This window comes from Furipterus horrens, unplaced genomic scaffold, assembly GCF_987537825.1.
Source record: "Furipterus horrens unplaced genomic scaffold, mFurHor1.1.pri manual_scaffold_15, whole genome shotgun sequence".
Lineage (NCBI taxonomy): Eukaryota > Metazoa > Chordata > Mammalia > Chiroptera > Furipteridae > Furipterus > Furipterus horrens.
In genome coordinates this window covers 230,594-250,912 of record NW_028327185.1, presented here as the reverse complement: position 1 = coordinate 250,912, position 20,319 = coordinate 230,594, and the positions used below count along the sequence as shown (strand labels likewise).

Here is a 20,319-nt window from a genome sequence, read left to right as displayed (position 1 = left end):
CACCTTAAAAGCTTCGAGGGAGAAGTTGAGCTTCTAGTTCTGCTGAGATACCTGCTGCTATGATCACTTAGTTTGGTGGCAGCTCACGTTTCAACACATGGCATCACTGCTCAAAGGTTCTTTGGAAGACCTGGAAGAAATTCTGTGCCAGAAAACCCTTCCTCCCAAATTCTCAGCCATGAAAAGCCTTGGAAACAAGGACGCCAGACACAAGAGCCCTTTAGGTATAACACTGGGGCCTTCACCCCATTTATTTGCACAGCCAGAGCTTCCTGCCACAAGCAGAAGCCTCCAACTACGGATAGCCACTTCCACCAGCCCAGGCCAGGCAGAGAGACAGACACGCAAATACAGTATTCCCTCACTTATTGCGGGTACTACGTTCTAGACACACACACACACACGCACACACCCCAGCGATAGGTAAAAATCCGTGAAGTAGGAACCTTACATTTTAGTATTTATATTTTAAGGCTTTATAAATCCTTCCCACACATCTACAAACCATTCCCAGTCTCTTATTAACCTTTCCGACTCCCTTATTAACCTTTTCCACACTTTTATACACACTACTTATGTTTTTAAACATATTCTACACTTAAAGCTACGTAACTTTAACATATGTAACAGTACCACAAAATCCCGTGATATAGCAAAAATTCTGCGATAAATAATTAAATATAATATTTTTTAAAATCCCGTGATACAGTGAGGCTGTGATAAGTGAACCGCGATATAGAGAGGGACTACTGTACATATTTCAGATTCCTCTCTTGAGGTCTGCCGGTCCAACAAAGCCACTTCCTCCCTTCCTGCAATCTGTGCAGGACTAGCTCTAGAATTCTGCAGAACTTGCCCTCACCCAGAACCTGCTGTGAGTTCAGCACCGAGTAGTAAGTGAAACCCATCACACAGGCTGTTCATCAGACACAAAGAAGAGGTTGATGCTACCGGGAATTAGCTAGTGTTGGAACTAACGTACAAGCTTCCTTCTTTCTGATCCATGTAAGAGACTGTCCCATGGCCTGACCTGGACCTTTTATCACAGGGTTTTGGGGGGTGCCTTCCAGGGAATGACTCAGCCTTGGCCCTCTTCCAAGACTACAAGGATGCTATTCCCGTAGGTACCATCTAGACATCAGGTCTCGAGAAGGACAAAAGACTGACCCTGTCAGGAAAGAAATCTAGGGCTTATAGCATTTGAGTACTGACCAGGGCAACTGTGGGAAACGTGCAGCCAGGAGACGCTCAGTAGGTGAATCTCATCTTTTGCGAGTAGCCCAGTTTGTCCAGGTTGGGGTGGCAGGCCAGCTGTACCATTGGGGGAGGCCCACAGAGCAGCAGCAGCACATCGTCCCCTGGGGCAGGCAGGTGCTCCTTGATCATGTCCGCAGTCACAAAGCCCTTACTGTAGGCCCAACCTGAAGTCCAGGGGAGAGGACGGACACTCAGGGCCCATGCTGGCATGGGGTGCACAGCCAGAAAAGCTCTTGAGAAGGTGTCGAGCTGTAGCAGCAGTGGGATGGCTACACTCAGCCCGCCTCAGCAGCACAACCATTCCTGCCACTAACCTGGTGCACAGGAGCCTTAAGGAAAGGGTGGGGAGACCGCCACATCCCTGCACTCGGACTTGGGAGTTCGGCAGTGTCAGGGAGGGTTGGTTCCACCAAAACAAGAACCCAGCAGGACAAGGCCCTGATTTGGCAATACCCAGAATGGAGAGGGTACCTTCTGGGGGATGATCCAGAGTGAACCAGAGTTTCAAGCGACCGGGATGCCGGGCCTGCAGCTCCTCCAAGTCCTCCCGTAAGATGATGTCCTTTTCAGTCTGAAATGAAAAGGGGAAGCAAAGTCTTTAGGAACCTTCACAGGCCCACATAACACTTTCCAACCAGGAGAAAAAAAGAATGCTAAAGTTCTAGGGAATAAGCACAACTTCCAGGTTGTTAGGATAAGGGGAAGGAGAGGGGAACAGCCTTTGTTTACACAGCATGAAGAAATAAAGATGAAATATTTAACAACAGAAAGCCAAGGATCAAGTTTTTATGCTCAGGACTAGATTCCCAAAATGTTTTCTTCTTTCCCTGCAAGTCAGGGAAGGAATTTGGCTTAGGGCTTTGTCTACTTATTATAGCAGAAGGTCTTCTACCTACGGGAGGGCCCTTGGGCAGACGCCAGAACAGGCAATGGCCCCTTTCTGCTTATTGGTGCCACATCTCTGAGCCTACCCACACAGCTATAAAGTCCCAGGATTAAGAAAAACAAACCAACCTGGTTGGCAAAAAGCAAACAGCACTGGATTGGATCTTTGGGATCTTTTAGAATGGCCCGGATCAGCTGGAACATCGGTGTGATTCCTGCATAGACACCCCAGTGAGACATGGTAGCCGCAGCCCACCTGCCCCAGCTCCTTAGCTGACTGACGCTTTCATCTGAATGCTACCCATTCACTCCTGCACCCCACTTTTACCCTATGTCTAAATCCTCGAATATCCTGTGTGTTCTCCAGCACACAGGATAAGTACGCCTCTTAGCCCAAACTCATGAAATTCATATCTGGTGGGTGAATTGTAGTCATGCTTAATAGTCCCATAAGTTCATATTGTTGAAATTCTTCTAAGATTCTTCCTCTGAACGGCCCTTGCTGGCTAGGACTCAAGACGTCACAGGTGCTGATTCAGTGTGAGGGTCCTGGAACACTGGACTTGCAGGGTTAGTGCAAGTGCTTTGGAATCAGGCAGAGTGGGATGTGAATCCTGTGGAAATCATGTAACCTCTCTGAACCCACATTTTTTATAAATGGAGAAGGCAAATAGCTACTTTACAGATACAGACCTAAAAATACTAGCATAGTGCTTAATACATAGAAATATCCATTAATTATCCAATTTCTAGCTGTTTCCCTATTCTCACCTAAAAATTACAAGACTCATTCAGTGTGAGGTCTTGGAAGAACACATATGACTTACTTCTCATTCTATCAGTTAAAATTTGTTTTGGTTTCTACCTGATTATGATTTTGTTTCTCAGGTACTGGGGAGCCCTGGGCATTGCTGGGAATACCAAGCAAGAGTGTGGTCGTGACCCCCGTCCTTCTGAGGATCACTGGGAAGTTTTCATGGCAGCATCGACCCGGTGGGAGACCGCGGCTCCCAAGCAACACACACCTGTCCCGCCGGCAATCATGCCCAGTCTCTTCACCACTCGGAGCTCTGGTGGAGAATTTTTGTTGGGCTGAATGCTGAAATTCCCTGAGAAGTCAAATGCAGAGAGGGTAACAGAGGGAAGTCAGTACAAGAGACAAAGAAAACAAAGGCGTAACTGAAAACGTGTCCTAGGTCAGTTTAGCAGCTGCCATGGAATCTGACCCTGGAGCCTGGGTAGACACCTGAGTTGAGCCAGCCCTGATAATACACGTGAGGGACAACGGGGCCAAGACCACATGGCCCATATTATTAACTACCAGCCTGTTGAGGGCACCACAGTGAGTCAGCAGCTGCCTCTGGCAGAGGGTCACCCCTAGTGAGCGCGGCAGGCCTGGAGCCAGGGTGAATCTTCTCTCCAAGAGTGCAGAGCAGCCCCAGAGGCTGCCAATGTGCCCAGCTGCACCCTGGGAAGGGGTGAACACTCACTCTGGCTCTGCACACCGCTCAGCCCAGGGACGAGCCCGTGAGGGAGGGTGGCTTTTAACTGATCACACAGCTGTCGTGGCCAGCAAATTCACCAGATGGGCAGCCGGTCCCAGTAACCCACGGGGCTAAGAAAGCTGCCTCTCTAGACTATCAGTGCAGCTCTGGCCCTTCCACACATGTGCATGGACCTGGAGAACTGGGAGAGGCCATTACCTTTCCCTGTGTAAGTGAGCAGCCCGCTTGGCCCTCGAAATTCCACGACATCCCCAATCTTCAGGCTGTTCAGGTACTGAGACATCTTCCCTCCCTCAGGAAATTTGGGGTGCACACCCTTCAGGTAGACCTGATAAGACAGGATGGAAAACGCGTTATTTGGACTGTCACTGAGTTCTGAGTCCCCGCTGACTGAGCCTCCCTAAGCAAGGGCCAGGACACATACGTGCTACCCTCACATCCACAGAGAACATGCATCTCCTGCCATCCAACAAAACTCGAAGTTTCCCAGAAAGAATGGAGTACGGGGCTCCTGGGGCACCCTCCTACCCCTTACCTTGATGATAAGATCCACGTAGCCTTGGTCCTCATCACTGGTGACAGGAGTGTATGGCCTGATGACCAGGCTGCCATCAATTTGAGCAGAGAGGTAGACATGTTTGCCTGGGGACCACGCAGGGAACCATGTAAAGGTGGCTCGTGGACATGCTGCATTCCACTTAAACTTTCAAAATACCCAGGGAGGTTTGAGAGGACAAGGACATCTTGCTTCTGCCCCAGTGAGCTACCAAGCAGGGAGGGTCCGCCCCTTTGAGCCCCCAGCTGGATCCCTCTTCACTGCCCCATTGGAGAAACATCAGCTACTACAGGACCTTGGCAGCAGCAGGTCAGCTGGGAGTCTGGGCAATGAGAAAAAACGGCTGTTTGCTGGGGAGGGGGGGGGGGGTACGAGCGAATCCTGCAGGAGGGAGGGAGGACTGGAGTATCCAAGAAGCCTGGGGTGAGGTGCACGTCACAGCCTGCAGGGTCCAGCCAAGTGGGGAAGGGGAAGGGCGTGCGGCGGTAACAGACCAAAGCAGCGGGTCTCAGGGAACTCGGGGAGGAGAACCGCTCCCTTGGGCTACATGGGAGGGGGGCACACGCTTTCTTACCCACAGGCAGCCCCAGTGTGTGCTGGGCGGTGGGCAGGGAGAAGCGGAACCTCTTGGTGTTGTGGCTCACAGTCTGGGGGACGGATGACAGGCAGCGTTTCACCAGGACGTGCGGCCAGAGCGCGCTGTGGCTCTGGTCCCTCCGCTACCCGCCCTCCTCCCCCACTCACCGTCTTGTCTATCAGGCGCAGCAGGTACTTCTCGTCGGGATCCAGGAGAGTGATGCGCGGCCTGCGGGACCTCCGAACCAAGTAGGAGCCCAGAGCCACGCCGAGCAGGGTCAGCAGCCCCGCCGCGAGGGAGGCCAGCAGGCCCGGGCTCTGTGGGGAAAGGAGGCAGTGTGACCGTCCCGCGGGGGGCACCCCCGAGCTCCAGCGCGGGAGCGGCTCGACCCGGAGGGGTCCCCCGGGCAGGGTCCCGGGACCGCAGCACCCAGAGCGGGCGGCGGGGAGAACTCTCGTGCATGACTAAGAAGCCAGACCCAGACCGAGCAGAGTCCCCGGGGCAGGACGGGAAGCGTGGGTCTCACCGGCTGGAAGCTCATGACGGAGCGTCACGTCCTCCGCCGCCGCCGCCGCAGCAGCAGCAGCAGCGCCCGCGGACCGGACCGCTCCCACGACTCGCCGCGGGGCGAGCGGGAGGCGAGGCCTGGAAGGAGCCGCGGCGGCGCGGGCGGGCCAGGGAGCGGTGGGCCCCGGCAAGTGCTGGCCGGAGCGGGTCGGGCCGGCACTAGCGGAGGCAGAAAAGGCGTGGGTCCAAAATAGGCGGGGCCCCACCCGGAGTGCGGCCGGAAAACACTGGCCGGGGACGGGGCGGAAAGGGCGGGCATGAGAGGAGCGGCAGCCGGAAGTGAAGGGCGTGGCGGAGGGGACGGCCTGCAAGGGGCGGTGCCTGGGCAGGAGCCTCGGGTCCGGACCTTCTGGTGCCGGAAGAGGCGGGGACGCTAGAGCGGCGGGCCTCGCCGGCGCGTGGCGTCGGAAGGGTGGGGAGCCGGAAGTGCGGTACCTGACGACGGCAGGGCCAGAGCGGGGGCCGCGGAAGCAACAATAAGTATTTTAAGTTTCGTGAACTGTACAACCTGGGGCGCAGCGGCTCACCTTGGTCCTGGTAGCACGAACGCAGCCGTAGGCAGCCCACGCGCAGATGAGCGGAGCCGAGCCAGCTGCTCCGGCGGGGCCTCGGCCTGCGCACGTGGTCTGCGTGTAACCCACCCCCACCTTAGCCTCTGAAGTCCTCACCCGGGGGGCGATGGTGTTAGGCGTGCGGCCTTTGGGAAGTGACCAGGCCTTGAGGGTGGGGCCCTCCTGAATGGGAATAGTGCCTTTATCAAATAAGAGCTCCCTCAGCCCCTTGGGCTTGGTGAGGACACCGCAAAAAGAGCCCTCGGTGGGCCAGACACCGACTCTGCCAGCCCCTTGGTGGTAGACATCCCAGCCTCCCAAACAGAAGCAAGCGTCTAGTGTTTATAAGCCACCACCAGTCTGGAACCGACTGAACTGACTAAGACACGCATGGGTGTGAGCCAACATCAGGGCCACCTCCGTGAGGCTGGTGCTATCACGACCGTTGCCACTCTAGGTAGGGCAATAGCTCTTTCATGGAAAGATCTGCTGGTGTGACACTTGTGAGCAGATTAGCAGCAAGGTAGTTCATGGTGACTCGCTCCTGCCCTCTCTCTGGCCCTAGGAAGCCAAAAGGATATTGTCTCTTGTCCTCATGAGACTGTTGTCTATCTTTAGTGGCCTACAAAAACCAAAAGTAGAATGAGCATACATCTCTGCTTGCCTGGGAAGTCTGACTCACGTTTGTGGTTGTAGTGTAATTTTTAACAGCGCTTCCTTTCATTCTCAAAAGTGCCCCAGTCTGGACAGTAACTTGCATGGTCTCCCTACTCAGAGTGCACAGGCTGTGAACAGTTTCTAGCTTTATTTCTTGCCAGTTGGGTAGGCTGCGTGCCCAGAATCAACCCCTGCAGAAGTCCCCTCGTGCCTCTAGCGCTCCTCCTCCTCCGGCTGCGTCCAGACCCTGATCTGCCTGATGAGCAGCCAGGAGTCCTGCGAGGCCAGCACCACCAGTCGTATGCAGCTCAGCTGCTCCACCGTGTCTTCTTCATAAAAGACCCTCTGGTCCAAGTGTCCTTCCACCAGTGGTCCGAGCAGGGCGTAGCGAGCGCAGCCTTCAGAATGTGCAAGGGGGTCATAGCCCAGTTCCACTTGGCCCTGCTGCAGCCGGTACAGCCCTTCTTTGTCAGAACCTGTCAGCACCTCTATCCGGGTGACTTTCTGTGGCCTTTCCAAAACCACCATCAGGTAGTTGCCTGTTAAGGGATCGAGGGTGGAGTAGGGCTCCTTGTTCAGGACATAAGCGTATTCGGGAATCACATTCGACAGTGTCCTCATGTCAGTGAGGACATTGGCCACGGGTTTGTCCGGTTCACCAAAGACCAGTTCCTCCTCCACGGGAGAGCAGGTGTCCTCAGACGCAGAATAGCTTTGCACAGGATGGAAGACTGAGGAAGTGAAACGAATCCGGATGGGTTGGGCCAAGAGAAAACGGAATTCAGAAAGAAGCAGGTGTGTGGGCGTGTCCTTGGGGAAGAGGAGGAGGAACTCCGTCAGGCGGGCAAGGTCGCTGGTGTGGAAGACTTTCCCGGAGAAGCTCAGGCTCGAGAACTCCAGGGTCACCCAGGGTCGTTCTTTCCAGGCTGACAGTGCCCAGTAGATGGTAGAGACAAATTTGGGGGTGCACTGAACATGATCTTCTATCATCAGAAAGTATTCAGAGAGGTCAAGAGCAAAGTTCATGAGGAGAGCATAATCGACTTTCTGCCTGGAAAACACAGTGGCACAGGATGAGGAGTCATTAGTGTTACCTGGGTTTCCCTGGACAGGGGAGCCACCGAGATGGCCGTGGATCACGAGCAGCTCCTGGGCCTCAATATGAAGTTGGAAGAGGCTAGAAATACTGGCAACCATTTGGCTGAGCCATTCAGGGTTTGGATCTGACAGGTGGACGAGCACCACGATACAGTTCAGCTCAGGCACTGAGGAGGCTTGGAACAGGGACTGCAGGGTATCCAAGAGGGCATGCCCATGAGGGCGCTGCGTGGAGATCCCCACTGTCAGCAGTTCTGGGGATGAGGGGACAAAGGGCACCGTTAGCACTTCAAAGTGGTGACAAAACCCTCCTCTGCTCTCCCCTTCCTGTCAACACCTGGGACAAATTCACATGTCCTTTTCCTTGGAGAGTGTGGCCAGATGAGAGGTTGGTCTCTGGTCAGAGGATATGAAGTGGTTCTATTTAATCAGCACTTGCAAGGCTGTTGGGGGAATCTTCATGAAGGACAAGGCTCTCTCTGATGGGGAGGTGGCCACATACTAAAGGTCTTTGCTGGTGGGCAGGTTAGCCTAGTCTTGCCCTCAGACCTGGATGGGCAGGTCAGCAGGGACCGAGGGCTGGGCAGTCCAGTGCCCAGGGAGTCAGCACCGCCCCCGCCCCCCCTGAGCTTGGCTCCCTCTCGGTTCTCTGTCTCCATGCGGGGCTGGTCGTGAATGAGCTGCACTGGGGGACAGTTCTGTAGCAGGTCACTGCAGACCCCCCACCCTGTGAGGCACTCCTGAAGGCAGGATTCGGTCCTGCACCCAGTGCCCGAGCACAGCCTCCCCCAGAGCACCCTCCTTCCCAAGGTGCCAGCTCATTTCCCTCCTGACCTGGCCTGCCTGTGTCACCTCCGCCCAGTCTGACCTCCCCCCATGCACTCACTCTTTTCCTGAGGAGAGGCTCCAGCCAGGACTCTGTAGGTGGCATGCTGGAGGACAGGGGACCTTTTCTGCATCTCCCTGAAGGTCTCCATATGGTTCTTGCTTTCAGAGCTGATTTGCTTCTGCTCCAGTTGCTGCAGTATTTTCTTCTTTTCTTCCTGCTGAGGATGGATAAGCATCAGTCCTGAGCTTCACCCCAGCTCCTCTGGAGACAACTGAGGACAAGTCCCCCTTTAGAACTGGCTGGGCAAGCCCCAGGGCCAGTCACCAGGGAGCCTGAGTGTCAGGGCTCTGTGAAGCGCTGTCCCCACCTCATCATGAGGACACACATGGCGCCAGAAGGGGCAGTGGGCCCTGGGGTTAAGGAAGTGGCACTCCCTACTTCCCTGTGGCATGCCTGTGGAAGGTCTCAGGCTTCTGCAGAGTGAGAGTCTGCCTTCCCCACTGTGCCACGCGTTTGATGTCTGCACCATCACAGGCTGGCACGAGTCTGACTGCCTGGGCTGTGCTGGGTCTGTGACGGCTGCTGAAGACCAAGCCTGTCTTGTCCTTAAGGACATTACACCTGGTGCCACGATTCTTCTGCTCTGTTCATACTGCACCCTCAGGCTCTGCTCTAGTTGGTCTGAGGCACGTGGGGAGGACGTGGACCCCGGAACCTGGGCATGACCTTCTCCACTGCAGACTTGTGCATGTGGGAGGGGTCACCCATAGGGCTCTGAGTCTCCGACCCTGACGTCCCTATGTCCCCGACAGGAGAAGGGGAGGAACACCACCTCTCGGTGGTGAGGTGGGTGGCAGCACCTAAGCAGGCAGCCTTCCCACACACTGGGCTGGCCAGTCAGCATGGCCATCTAGGAGGTCTGTGCACAGCTTTCTCCTCCCTTCTCCTACTCAAAGCCTACCAGAATCAAGGCTGGTTTAATATTTGTCTTCTAAAAAGTTTTTTTTAATCTTCATCTGAAGACACTTTTTCATTGCTTTTAGAGAAAGAGGAAGGTAGAGACAGAAACATCGATGCAAAAGAGAAGCCTCCCTTACACACCTGGGCCAAGGAGCAAACCAGCAACCCCGGTACAGGCCCTGACTGGGAATCGAACCCACAACCTTTTGGTTACAGGATGACACTCCAACCAATGGAGCCACACTGGTCAAGGCAATGTTTATCTTTTTTTGACACTTTCCTGAATCTTCAAGTGCCGTCCTCTTAGAACCTTGATACTAGAGTGTTCTTGTAACTGGAAAAATTTCCTCTCTGCTGAAGTGCTCGCTAGTAGTCCAGCCTCAGTATCCGGCACTTACCAAGAACATGCTGTACTCAAGATGCTCTTCCTTATTGTCCTGGAGGAAGAAGCTCAGGGAGAGGAAGGACACAGCCACGAAGGTGCATTTCCACAGGCAGTGGTGCATGGTGCCGGGCCGGGTGGCTGGCAGGAGGGGAGCAGACCTGGACCCTGAGAGCCTCCTGCTCCAGAAGCCAAGAGGTCATCCCGTTGCCTGGAGGCCTCCCCCTCCCTTCCCCACCCTTCCTCCTGGACACCTCGGTCACTTTACTTCCTTAACCTTTCCCCCCCCACGCCCCCCACCCCAACTGGTAACCATCTAAGGAGAGAGAAAGGCTGTGGAGCTTGATTCTCTTCGGCCTCCACCCTGTCAGGGTTTCCGGGCGAAACGGGAGCAGCTTCGTTTACTTATCTGTTCTTAGAGTAGAGGTCCCACTGGAGAGGGTGTGATGCCAAGAAGAGAAAACCAGGGTTGGGTGTGTTAGCCACTCTCCTCCCTAAACTCGCCCTCAGCTCAAGTCTCCCCTGGGGCGTGAATGACCAGCGGGTCCGCTCTGGTTCGTTGGCTCCTCACTTTTGCTTTTGTGTCTGACCTTCCCAGGGTTACATTGGGCAAGTCAGAGGTTCGGAGGGACCAAGAGAAAGCCTTGTGTGTCTTCCCCTCACTGGACTGGGAGGAAGGTTGGAAACCTAGACATGGCCAGACATTTCTAACCCTGGGGAAGTCTTTGCCATGTCTGTGGAGCTGCAGCCATTGGAGACTTTTCGAGAGCAGGGTTTCTCCGAAATCAAGGAGAAAAAACCTCAGTGTTGCAGGGTGGGGCCCAGGGTGGCTCCTCTGAGGTAGCAGATGCCAGTCACCCTCCCGGAGACCCTGCTTGACAACCATTGTTCACCCTGAACGGGGCTGCTCACCACCCAGCCTCACATCCAGCACCTGTTTCTGGGTACAGTGGGAATCAGGTTTTAAAGCCCACTTTCCAGTCTTACCTCAAACCCAGAAGCTGAGAATTAACAGTCAGTTTGAATCGAATTGACCAGGGTAGACATTGAATGATCCCTTCCCCTATTAGAAGGGAACCATCCATGTTTATAGGCTATCCAGTTATAGGATAAGTATCATTATTCAGTTCAAAATAATCTCTAGTTTCCACTGTGATCTCTTCTTTGACCCATGAGCTATTTAGAAATGTTGCTTAATCCCCAAATGTTTGTGGATTGCCTAGATTTGCTTCTACTTCTATTCTTTTTTGGTTAGAGAGCGTATTTTGTGTGATTACAATCTTTTAAACCAGGGTCAACCTCTTCCCGCCTCACCCCATTCTTGACTTTCTGGCTTCCCCTTCCAGAGAAGTCCTTGAATCTGAAGCAGACCCGGCTTCTCTGATTGGTCTGTCGTCCTGTCCTCAGTAGCTTTGTCACCGCTTGGCTGAAAGGAGTTGCCACTTCAGCTAAGCTCATCCCTCTCCTGCCCATACAAGCCCTGCCTGGGGTCTGGCCCCAAGGGCCCTTGTGGCCAGGGACTCTTGATGGCACACAGAGATCTTTCCCGTGTACCCACAGTTCTCGTTTTGTGGGAGCTGCACCATTGCCCTGTCTGGGCCTGAGCCTGAAGCCTGGCCCACTTCTTGCCGTGTGCTGGTGGCACATCTATGGCAGGGCTGGGTCTCCATCACCACGCGCAGGAAGAGCAGGCGGCTGCCCTGGCGAAACAGCCTGACCCTCTTTGTAAATCACTTGGATCTGTTTCTTGTTTTATTTAGGATAGAGTTGGTGGAGTGACCCAGTTTTTTATCGGAAACTTACTGCAGCCCTGGCCGGGCGGCTCAGTGGGTTAGAGCATTGTCCTGATACACGAAGGTTGCAGGTTTGACAACTGGTACCAGAGGCAACCAGTGGATGCATCAGTCAGTGGGACAACAGGTCAGTGTTTCTCTCCCTTCTCTCTCTAAACTCAATTTAAAAAATTAAAAAAGAAACTCACCCCACCTATGAGCTGGACCTTTGCATGTGTTCTGCACAGGGGAATGGTGGGAACTGAACGCGCCACTCAGCCCTGGCCTGGGCTCCTCACATGGGGAGCCCCACTGTTAGGGAGCATGCCTTCTCCTGTTCGTACAACGTGCAGTGTGGACCAGCTGCGTCCACTCGGAGTCCCACAGCAAGATGAGATTCAACATGCAGGGAATTATTGGGGGTGGGGGTAGCGCAATATAGCCTTCAAGGCCACCATGCAGGTTTACACGTGGGAATGGAGAAGGGAGGGAGGCTGGGCAGAGGACATCGTACACACTAGCACGGTCTCCAGAAAGCTCAGACAGGTTGGTGGGGAGAGCCCTGGTGTCCTCGGAATGGGCCCACCCTTGCAGCCCTCCAATGTTGCCCCACTGGTGTGACCCAAGCCTGCATTCCTAAACGGATTCTAAATTCTCAAAATGTTCGGGTATTTCCCTCTCCCCAGTTGTACAATTACCCACGCAGATGTCCATAGGTGCTTCTGGGGGGCTGTCTGGGGAATTGTACAGGATCTGTGTGTTGCAGGGTCTTTCCTTCTAGGGAGCTGCCCACTTCTTCCATCAATGCATATGGACCTGAAAATTGGCTCAGGTTCAGAAACTAGGCACGGGATTATGACTTACTGGGGTGACCTGCAGCCCCTCCATTTTTGCCTTTTGTGGTTGTCGTCTACCTATTTTGCCCATAGTGGTAACATGCTTAACCTCTTTTAACCTCTGTTTCCACAATTACCTGAGCATCGTGAGGACGCCAGTCCCAAATCTCCATCTTACTCTCTGTGTCCTCAGAACACTCCGCGCCCGTTAGCAGTTCACACCTGCTGAGGTGCCGAGAGGAACATGGGTTTAGACCTCCCAGGGCTTCTTTAGTGGAGGGGAGCGGGCAGGGAGAGGCTCCAGATTATTGACAAGGTCTAACAAGTGTGGAAGGGGACAGAGAAGGGAGGGTTGGCCAGGAGCTCTAGGCCTGCAGTGGGTTCTGGGAGCTCCAAAGAGGCTGTCGTCACTGGTTGGAGGCACCTCCATCTTGCCAGAATGGGCCCTGCTGGTGCCCCTCAGTGTCAGCCACTGGCTGGGAGTGTTCTGTGGGGAGTGGGGACTGGCCACCGACACTGGTAGATCCCCAGGGCTGCGGTGGGATCGTTAGTCAGTCACACTGCCTGTGGCGGGGGACTGGGACTGCGCGCTGTCCTCAGCCTGGTGTTCGCAGAGCTTCCTCCATGCCACTCCCCATCTCTGTCCCGACTCTGTTTCCAGACTCTCTGGCTCCTGTATCCACTCTGATGACAGGTCACGTGACCACAGCTCATGTGGACACAGCGCCTGGCTTCAGGTTTGAGCTCTTCCCAGACGTCCCTCTTAGAGCTCTCCTTCTCTTTGCTTCCCTCCCCGCCTCCATGGGTTACAACCCTCCAGCTAGCGAAAGCCAGACACTGCACATTAGCTGAGCTCAGGGCCCAGAGTTTTTCTGGGAATAAAGATCGCATAGCCAAACTGAGCTAAAAAAAAGCTAGTAAAATATCCAAAGTTTTTCCCATCAGAAACATCCATGTTGCCTTATAGTCCCAGAGATAAGACTGCTGCACACAGGAGCTACCAGAAATCAGAGCAAATGATTTTCAATAATTCTGAAGCTACTTAACAAGGAACATCTGGCATGTTGGGGAGTCACAGACAACAGGACTCTGCCTGATGTAAAGGGATCAGTAAGTGGGCATCGAGTGACTGCCTTTGACGGAACAGGAGACCCCAGAGAACACAGTCCTGTTTCTCTCCTGCCACAAAGGAAGTTCAACCTTTAGTGAGTCTGTTTGTGCTAGAGTCTTGGGAGATGAGCGTCAGTCAATTCCACTCATGTGGTCCTGCCCCAAGGGAAGAGTTCTGAATGGGGGGCCTTCTGCAGAGGAAACCAGGAAGGGCTTAACAAACCCACCTCGCCCACCAGTAGCTCTGGGACCAAGGGCACGATACCTCACTCTGCCTTTCAAAGTGCTGTGTCTCCTGTGCCAACAGTCCTGAAAGGACCCAGCAGCGAAAGGCACCTGACCGATGTCAACATTTTAATGTTTTGGTTTTCTTTAGCCTCTGTAGACTCTCACCTCCACTCTGACCATTCCCAGAACTCCTGGTGGCATCTCCATTTATGACGCAAACTTCACCTGGTCCAGAGGCTGATGTGCCTGAGCACTATTCCGGAGTGTGCACGGGCTGTCACAAGCACACGGACACACTTTACCTTCTTCCCAGACGTGTGGGATAACACCTGCTTGTCCAGGCTGCCATTTACCAGCAGCCCCAGCAGGACGTAGTCGTCACAGTCACTGACCATGTTAGTAGAATCGTAGCCCAGTTCTACTTGTCCCTCTTTCAGCTGATTCTCGTCTCGGAGGTCAGAGCCAGTCTGCACCTGCACTCGGGACACTTGGGCAGGTGTGTTCAAAACCACAGTCAGATGGCCACCAGCCTCTGCCGACTTGGCATAAAAGAAGTTCCCATTCAGGCTGTAGGCGCTTGAAGGCAGAGAATCACTGGCAACCTTGAGGCTGGTGTGGATGGAGGCCGCAGGGTTGCTGGGAGGGCCGATGTCTTCCTCGAAAGAAGAGGAGCTGCCCGCATGCTGGAAGAGGGAGGGCAGGAACTGGATCCGTGGGTGTTGCATGAGGTCCTGAAAATGGGAGAGAAGCCCATCACAGGGCATTTCCTGGTAGAATAGGAGGAGGAAGTGAGCGACGCGGGGCAGGTCTCCAGTGTGGAAGAGCTTCCCAGTGAGGCCCAGCTGGGAGAAGTCCAGAGTCACCCAAGGCCTGTGTTCCCAGGCAGACACTGCAGTAGCTATCTGGGTAACAAATCCGGGGGCACATCTCACATCATCTTCGAGCATCAGGAAATAGTCAGAATGGTGGGTAGCAAAGTTCATGAGGAAGGCATAGTCCATGTTCTTCCTGGAGTGAAAGGCCATGTGGGCAGGAGGGTCATGAAAGGTTCTTTTAAGGTCCTTCAAGGGAAGACTGCTTGCAAGAGGGGTCGTGATCACTGCGAGCTCTCTGGCCTGGATGTGTGGTTCAAACAGGACTGACAGGTTGTGGACCGTTTGAGCAAGCCGCTTGGGGTCAGGACCTGCCAGGTGTATCAGAACAGTGAAGTGTTTCCGCTCAGATGAGGAGGAAGCAAAGAAGAGGGACTGCAGTGTGTCCACGAGGTTGCTCCCCTGGGGACCAGGCACTGTGGAGACCCCTATGGTCAGCAGTTCTGAGGTTGAGAGAAAAGAGGATATTTATCAACTTACCGAAGTGATAGTGGCTATGGGTGAAGTTATATACTCAAATCTTTCCATATGCCAACTTATTGAGTTCTTGTGGTTATTTTACATTTTCTCTCCAGGCCTAAGTATGGATTACATGAGGAGTTAATATCAAGTCACAAGTTGTGAATTGTAAAAAAAATTGTTACATTTCAGAAACTATGTTGGGAGAAATAAAGATGATAAGCTACAAAACATTTGCATTTTTGTCTCCTACCACCCAAATCCCATAGAAAAACTGGAAAGCTGCCATTAGGGAACCATTATATTTGCAGAATTTCTGGAAGACGTGAATGTGGACGGGAGTGGTGGAGAAATTCATAGTTCAGCAGACACACTGAGAAAACAAACGCACAGATGCATCTTCTTGCCAAAAGCCTCAGGGAAATTCTAAGTTTGAGCCACCAAAAGAAAGGGACGAGCCCTGGAAGGCCACCTGGACAATCAGTCAAAGGACCATGTCCAGAACCACTGGGCCAGTGACCACCAGCGGGTTGGTTGTGGCCACATCCATTGCAGGTGGACGTGCTCAGGTTTTCTAAGTAAAGTGGAAGGTCTGCTCGAGAGAGCCTGCGGGGTGAGTCCTGGTGCTGGAGGGAACCCCAGGACGGGAGGCAAGCACTCGAGGCAGCAGCAGGCAGAGGACACAGTGACGTGGCGTTTGCCTCTAGGATAAAGGTCAGCACGTGGCTTCCTTAAGGTGATGTTGAGATGCGCAGAGGCATCTATCTGCATAAACTCATGGATTTTATGTTTCACACCACTTGAGAGCTCATCCTAGTGATGCTCAAATTGTTCTGTCTTTGGCAAATAGCCTCTTGAAGTTGGATCTTCAGCCTTTTTGAAACCATTTTAGTTATTTTCTAAAGCTTCCTTGCTCTGATATGACATTCCCTGCCTTGGACCTGAAGTCAACCTTTTTTTTGAAGGAGCCTGGTTCTTTTTAGTGGAAAACACTGTTTATTGAACAAGTGCTTACTGCTGGTGGGTCATTTCTAGGCTGGCGGACAGAGCTAACTTTTTTTTTTTTTAAGATAAAACACATCATGAGTTTATACTAATACCTCACAATGCATTGAATTAAAAATGCATTTAGCTAGCTTTGCACAGTGCAGCATTGTAGTTATGAGGTTTATTCAAGGTGGGATTATTGCTAATTTAAAAAAATGCATTTAAACTTTAAGAAAAACTAGTTTTTCCATATTTAGAGTTCTACTATTATTACTATTATTATTCATTTGAGAAAGAGATGCGGATTTGTTGTTTCATCTACTTATGCATCATTGGTTGATTCTTGTATGTGCCCTGACCGGGGATCGAACCCACACTAACCAACTGAGCTACCCGGTCAGGGCAGAGTTCTGGTATTGTTAAGGCCAACACACTTAAGCCTCCTTGAACTTAACTACATTTTCTTAGTCCTATCCTTTGAATTCTTAAACTATTTCAGTCAGAAGAAACTTATTCTGTCTTAAGGTTTACTTTTTCTTATCAAATACCATTGCAACTTATGGGGATCAAATGCATGTCATAGTTGGACCTCAGGAGGGTAGACAGTGCCAACGGGAAGCTTGCTGAGCAGGGGGAACCAGAGTCCTGACTGAGCTGCAGATTAAAGGCCACATATCGTCTAGACATAGATTTCAGCAACAGATGGCAGCACGGTGCCACGGGGAAGAGGATGCTGTGGAAGGCAGTGGGGGCCAACAGACAGATCCCTGCTGCAGCTGTGCTTCTGAGACCAGTCAGCGGGCAGATGATACTGAAAGCTGTGAGTCTGGGTGAGGTCGCAAGGCAGGCCAGACAAGGATGGGGCTCCGGGGGCATCAGCAGTTAGGTGTTAGGTGCTGGAGAGACAAGATAAACTGGCAAACGGCACCGAGGATCTACTGGTGAGGCTGGAGGGAAACCGGAAGAGTTTGGGACCCTGGAAGCCATTGAAGAGCTGACAGGCACCCGTGTCAGATGCTGCCTGCCCCGCCCCTTTGCCGTCTAGACCCTGGTGCACACTCACTCTTTTCCACAGGAGGAGCTCCGATCACGACACGGGAGCTCACGTTTGTGAGTGGTCCCGAGTGATTCTGCATGTCTTTGAACGTTTCCAGGTGCTCTGTTCTACCAGGGTTGAGCTGCATCCGGGCTCTCTGCCAGGCCACCAGCCCCTTTTCCTCCTGGGAAGAGTGCGTTTCAGCTCTGAGTCATGTGTGGGGTGGGTTCCCCTTCGCACCACGTAATAAAACATCTCCAGGACACAGGGCCAGCTGCTCAGGGCTCAATCCGGTTTCTCCCTTCTTTCTGAAAAAGCTCTGCCCTTAGGGTTCTTATCTAGGTTATGGGTCTGGGGGTGAAGCGAGTGGGGCTTCTCTGGCTCTCTGGGGTTACATACATGTAGGGAATGAGGTGCTATCAGTCCCTGCTGTTCCCCCACCCCACCCCACCAATCAGCTCTCTGACTAGTCTGACAAGTCACTGAATCCCATAAAGGGCAAACATATTAGGCCTGAGAGAGGAGACAAGGCAATGCTTCTAAACCCTTCCCATTGGTAGCACTTCTCCCTCCAAATTCATTCACTATTCTTTCATTGTGTTTTCTGGGTTCTGGTGGAATTTTCTCAACCCCTTGCAAATTTTCGTGGCTTGGAGAAATGACTTAACTTTGCTGAGGTTCAGGATCCTATGATATGAAATGGGGATAAAATGGGTAACTCTGAAACCACAGGAAATCAGTGTAATTTTTTCCCAGCCCTGAATTTTCTCTTCCTGACGCCACATCCCTTATTATCCCATCAAAGAAAAATATGTTGAGTCCTCAGGCTTTATTATTTTTCTTCGAGTGTCTACAATTTTTTTAATTTACTGACTCTTCTAGGGAGAGAGGGGAAGGAGGAGAGAGAGGGAGGAAAGGAGGGAAGGAGGGAGGGGAGATTTGTAGTTCCACTTACTGATGCATCATTGGTTGCTTCTTGTATGTGCCCTGACTGGGGGGTCAAACCCACAACCTTGGCATATTGGGAAGATGCTCTAACCAGCTGAGCTAGCCAGCTAGGACTGTTAATGACAATTTCACGCAAATAAGACACTCAGCCCAGGGATTTCAACTTTGCCCCACCTGTAGTTTCTGGCACTCACCCAGGACAGGAAACTCGAAGTGTCAAAGGGATTTTCTTTAATGAAAAAGAAGATTGAGAACGCTGCTGCTGCAGTGAGGGAAAGTATCCACAGGGACTCTTTCATGGCGCCGGTGGGGACTTGTACAGCTGCTGGTTTATCTGTGATCTGAGGTGTGTACTCAGATAGCTGCATTTCCACACTGTTGAGAAGTTTTCATTTGACAGTTTTTTAAAAATATTTTATTTATTTTTAAAGCAGGGATGTGGAGGAGGGTGAAAAACATCAACATGAGAGAAACATCGACTGGTTGTTTCCTGTACACACCGTGACCAGGGACCGAACCTGGAACCCAGGCATGCGCTCTGACTGGGAATTGAACCAGCGACGTTTTGCTTTGCAGAACAACGCCTAATCGACTGAGTCACACCAGTCAGGGCTAGGGTTCACTCTTGATGTTGGACATTCTACGGGTTTGGACACGACATGTATCCGTCATTATAATACATGTATTTTCACTGCCCTAAATATCATCTGAGCTCCTCTGCCTATTCATCCCTCCCACCCCAACCCCTGCTCTTTTCACCATCTCTAGAGTTCTGCCTTTTCCAGAATATCGTATAGTTGGAATTGTACAGTGTGTAGCTTTTTCATATTGGCTTTACTTACTAATGTGCATATAAGGTACCACCATGTGTTTTTATGGCTTGATAGGATATTTATTTTTAGTGCTGAATAGTATTCTATTTTATGAATGTACCACAGTTCATTTATCCAGTCTGCTGATGGACATCTTGGTTTCGCCCCAGTTTTGACAGTTATGAATTAAACTACTATAAATACTTGTGGGTAAGCCTGGTTGTTGATGATCTTACTGAGGATCCTTTGTATGTAAGGACTCCGTCTCTCTGTTTTCAAGATTCTGTCTTTTGAAAGTTATTATAATGTTTCTTGGTGTGGGTTTTTTTGGGTTCATTTTACTTGGAGTTTGTTGAGCTTCTTGGAAATTTATATTCATCAAATTTGGGAAGACAGCAACCACTATTTCTGCAGATATTCTCTCTGCCCCTTTCCCTCTTTTCCTCCTGGGATTCCCACAATGGGGGTCTTGGTTGCTCTTCGCTGGAGCTGGGACATCCATTTTCTTCTGCTGTCAGACATTGGCTCCCCTGGTTTTCAGGCCTTCAGGTTTAGTCTGGAAACCACACCAGCAGCTTTCATGGGCCTCCAGCTTAAAGACAGGAAATCAGGGGATTTCTCGTCCTCCATAATTTGGTGAGCCAACCCCTCACAGTAAGTCTGCTTCCTATATATCCTATTGGTGTTCTCCAGAGAACCTAACACAGGCACCTAGGAAGGATCTATAAATGAGATCAAGTCAGAGATCCAGGAGACCATCCCCCTTTCTGACATGACCTTCCATTCCCCTAGGGTTTCCGAGGAGGCAGCAAGAACATTAAATGTATTTATAAATATATAAAAGTTTTAACCATGACACTTAAAAGTCCTCACTTTAACTGGCGCTGTAGTTCCATCTGAGATTGTTTTTTTCTGGGTACACAGGAACTGAACTCCACGCACTGTGAGTGTTCAGCACTTTCCCCAGACTCAAGAGGAAAATGTTTGGCAGGGGTGCTGCTACGGGGCCAGAATACGCATCCCCTGAGGCAGGACAAGTTGGCAGCCGCTCTCAGACGACACCCTCCCTGACAACCATTGTTCCTACACCACCAGCCTCACACCGGGCGCCACCTCCTTGGCGAGGGTCCCCAGGGAAGGGCGAGGGGGTCCTGACATCAGCTTCCTGGGTTTCTGACCTACGTCCAAGAGTGTGGGCTGTAACTGGGCCACAGTTTTCTCCTAATAAAAAGTTTTAAGTTATGTTCCCAAGTATAAATACGACAGCTGTTCACTGTAAAACAATGCGTCAGTTATAACAGACCTTACCGAGTGCGGCACTCTGAGGACAGGTAGGTCTTATCTCGGCAAACTTACTGTTTCCGGTTTCCCTGGGCAATTTCCAATTTCCACTTATCCCAGACGCGCCTTTCCCTAACACTCTCCCCCCTCTTTA

The 20,319-nt window shown here is 52.0% G+C and overlaps 3 protein-coding genes across 6 annotated transcripts; all 3 read right to left on the bottom strand.

The window, feature by feature from the left end:
* Positions 1-219: 219 nt before the first annotated feature.
* CYB5R1 (cytochrome b5 reductase 1) lies at positions 220-5,567 on the bottom strand. The gene is made up of 9 exons (XM_090263355.1): positions 5,307-5,567; positions 4,948-5,097; positions 4,778-4,850; positions 4,183-4,289; positions 3,846-3,975; positions 3,168-3,251; positions 2,272-2,357; positions 1,729-1,828; positions 220-1,421 (listed from the first exon to the last, which is right to left on the bottom strand). Exons 1-9 carry the CDS (start codon positions 5,319-5,321, stop codon positions 1,249-1,251), a joined length of 918 nt encoding a protein of 305 aa, XP_090119481.1. The 5' UTR covers positions 5,322-5,567; the 3' UTR covers positions 220-1,248.
* Positions 5,568-6,688: 1,121 nt separating this feature from the next.
* On the bottom strand, positions 6,689-9,998 carry LOC149992241 (alpha-1,3-mannosyl-glycoprotein 4-beta-N-acetylglucosaminyltransferase-like protein MGAT4E). The gene is made up of 3 exons (XM_090263454.1): positions 9,841-9,998; positions 8,540-8,699; positions 6,689-7,907 (listed from the first exon to the last, which is right to left on the bottom strand). The coding sequence occupies exons 1-3, from the start codon at positions 9,946-9,948 to the stop codon at positions 6,769-6,771; spliced, it is 1,407 nt and encodes a 468-aa protein (XP_090119580.1). The 5' UTR covers positions 9,949-9,998; the 3' UTR covers positions 6,689-6,768.
* A 3,938-nt stretch (positions 9,999-13,936) lies between these two features.
* LOC149992240 (alpha-1,3-mannosyl-glycoprotein 4-beta-N-acetylglucosaminyltransferase C-like) lies at positions 13,937-20,287 on the bottom strand. Of its 4 annotated transcripts, none has more exons than XM_090263536.1 (4): positions 20,241-20,287; positions 18,267-19,476; positions 17,152-17,308; positions 13,937-15,085 (listed from the first exon to the last, which is right to left on the bottom strand). In XM_090263536.1, exons 2-4 carry the CDS (start codon positions 18,438-18,440, stop codon positions 13,992-13,994), a joined length of 1,425 nt encoding a protein of 474 aa, XP_090119662.1. In that variant the 5' UTR covers positions 18,441-19,476; positions 20,241-20,287; the 3' UTR covers positions 13,937-13,991. The 4 variants fall into 4 exon arrangements, with proteins under 4 accessions (XP_090119662.1, XP_090119663.1, XP_090119660.1 ...); XM_090263537.1 differs by having other exon boundaries at positions 20,188-20,281; XM_090263534.1 differs by having other exon boundaries at positions 20,193-20,281.
* Between the last annotated feature and the right edge of the window lie 32 nt (positions 20,288-20,319).

Coding starts and splice junctions, on each gene's coding strand:
- LOC149992241 (XM_090263454.1), bottom strand. CDS start 9,948: ATGCACCACTGCCTGTGGAAATGCACCTTCGTGGCTGTGTCCTTCCTC. Junction 8,700..9,840: donor TTGAGTACAGCATGTTCTTG/GTAAGTGCCGGA, acceptor ATCCATCCTCAG/CAGGAAGAAAAGAAGAAAAT. Junction 7,908..8,539: donor AGCCTCTCCTCAGGAAAAGA/GTGAGTGCATGG, acceptor CCTCATCCCCAG/AACTGCTGACAGTGGGGATC.
- LOC149992240 (XM_090263536.1), bottom strand. CDS start 18,440: ATGCAGCTATCTGAGTACACACCTCAGATCACAGATAAACCAGCAGCT. Junction 17,309..18,266: donor CTTCGAGTTTCCTGTCCTGG/GTGAGTGCCAGA, acceptor CACTCTTCCCAG/GAGGAAAAGGGGCTGGTGGC. Junction 15,086..17,151: donor AGCTCCTCCTGTGGAAAAGA/GTGAGTGTGCAC, acceptor TCTCAACCTCAG/AACTGCTGACCATAGGGGTC.
- CYB5R1 (XM_090263355.1), bottom strand. Junction 4,290..4,777: donor CACACTGGGGCTGCCTGTGG/GTAAGAAAGCGT, acceptor CGTGGTCCCCAG/GCAAACATGTCTACCTCTCT. Junction 3,976..4,182: donor ACGTGGATCTTATCATCAAG/GTAAGGGGTAGG, acceptor CTGTCTTATCAG/GTCTACCTGAAGGGTGTGCA.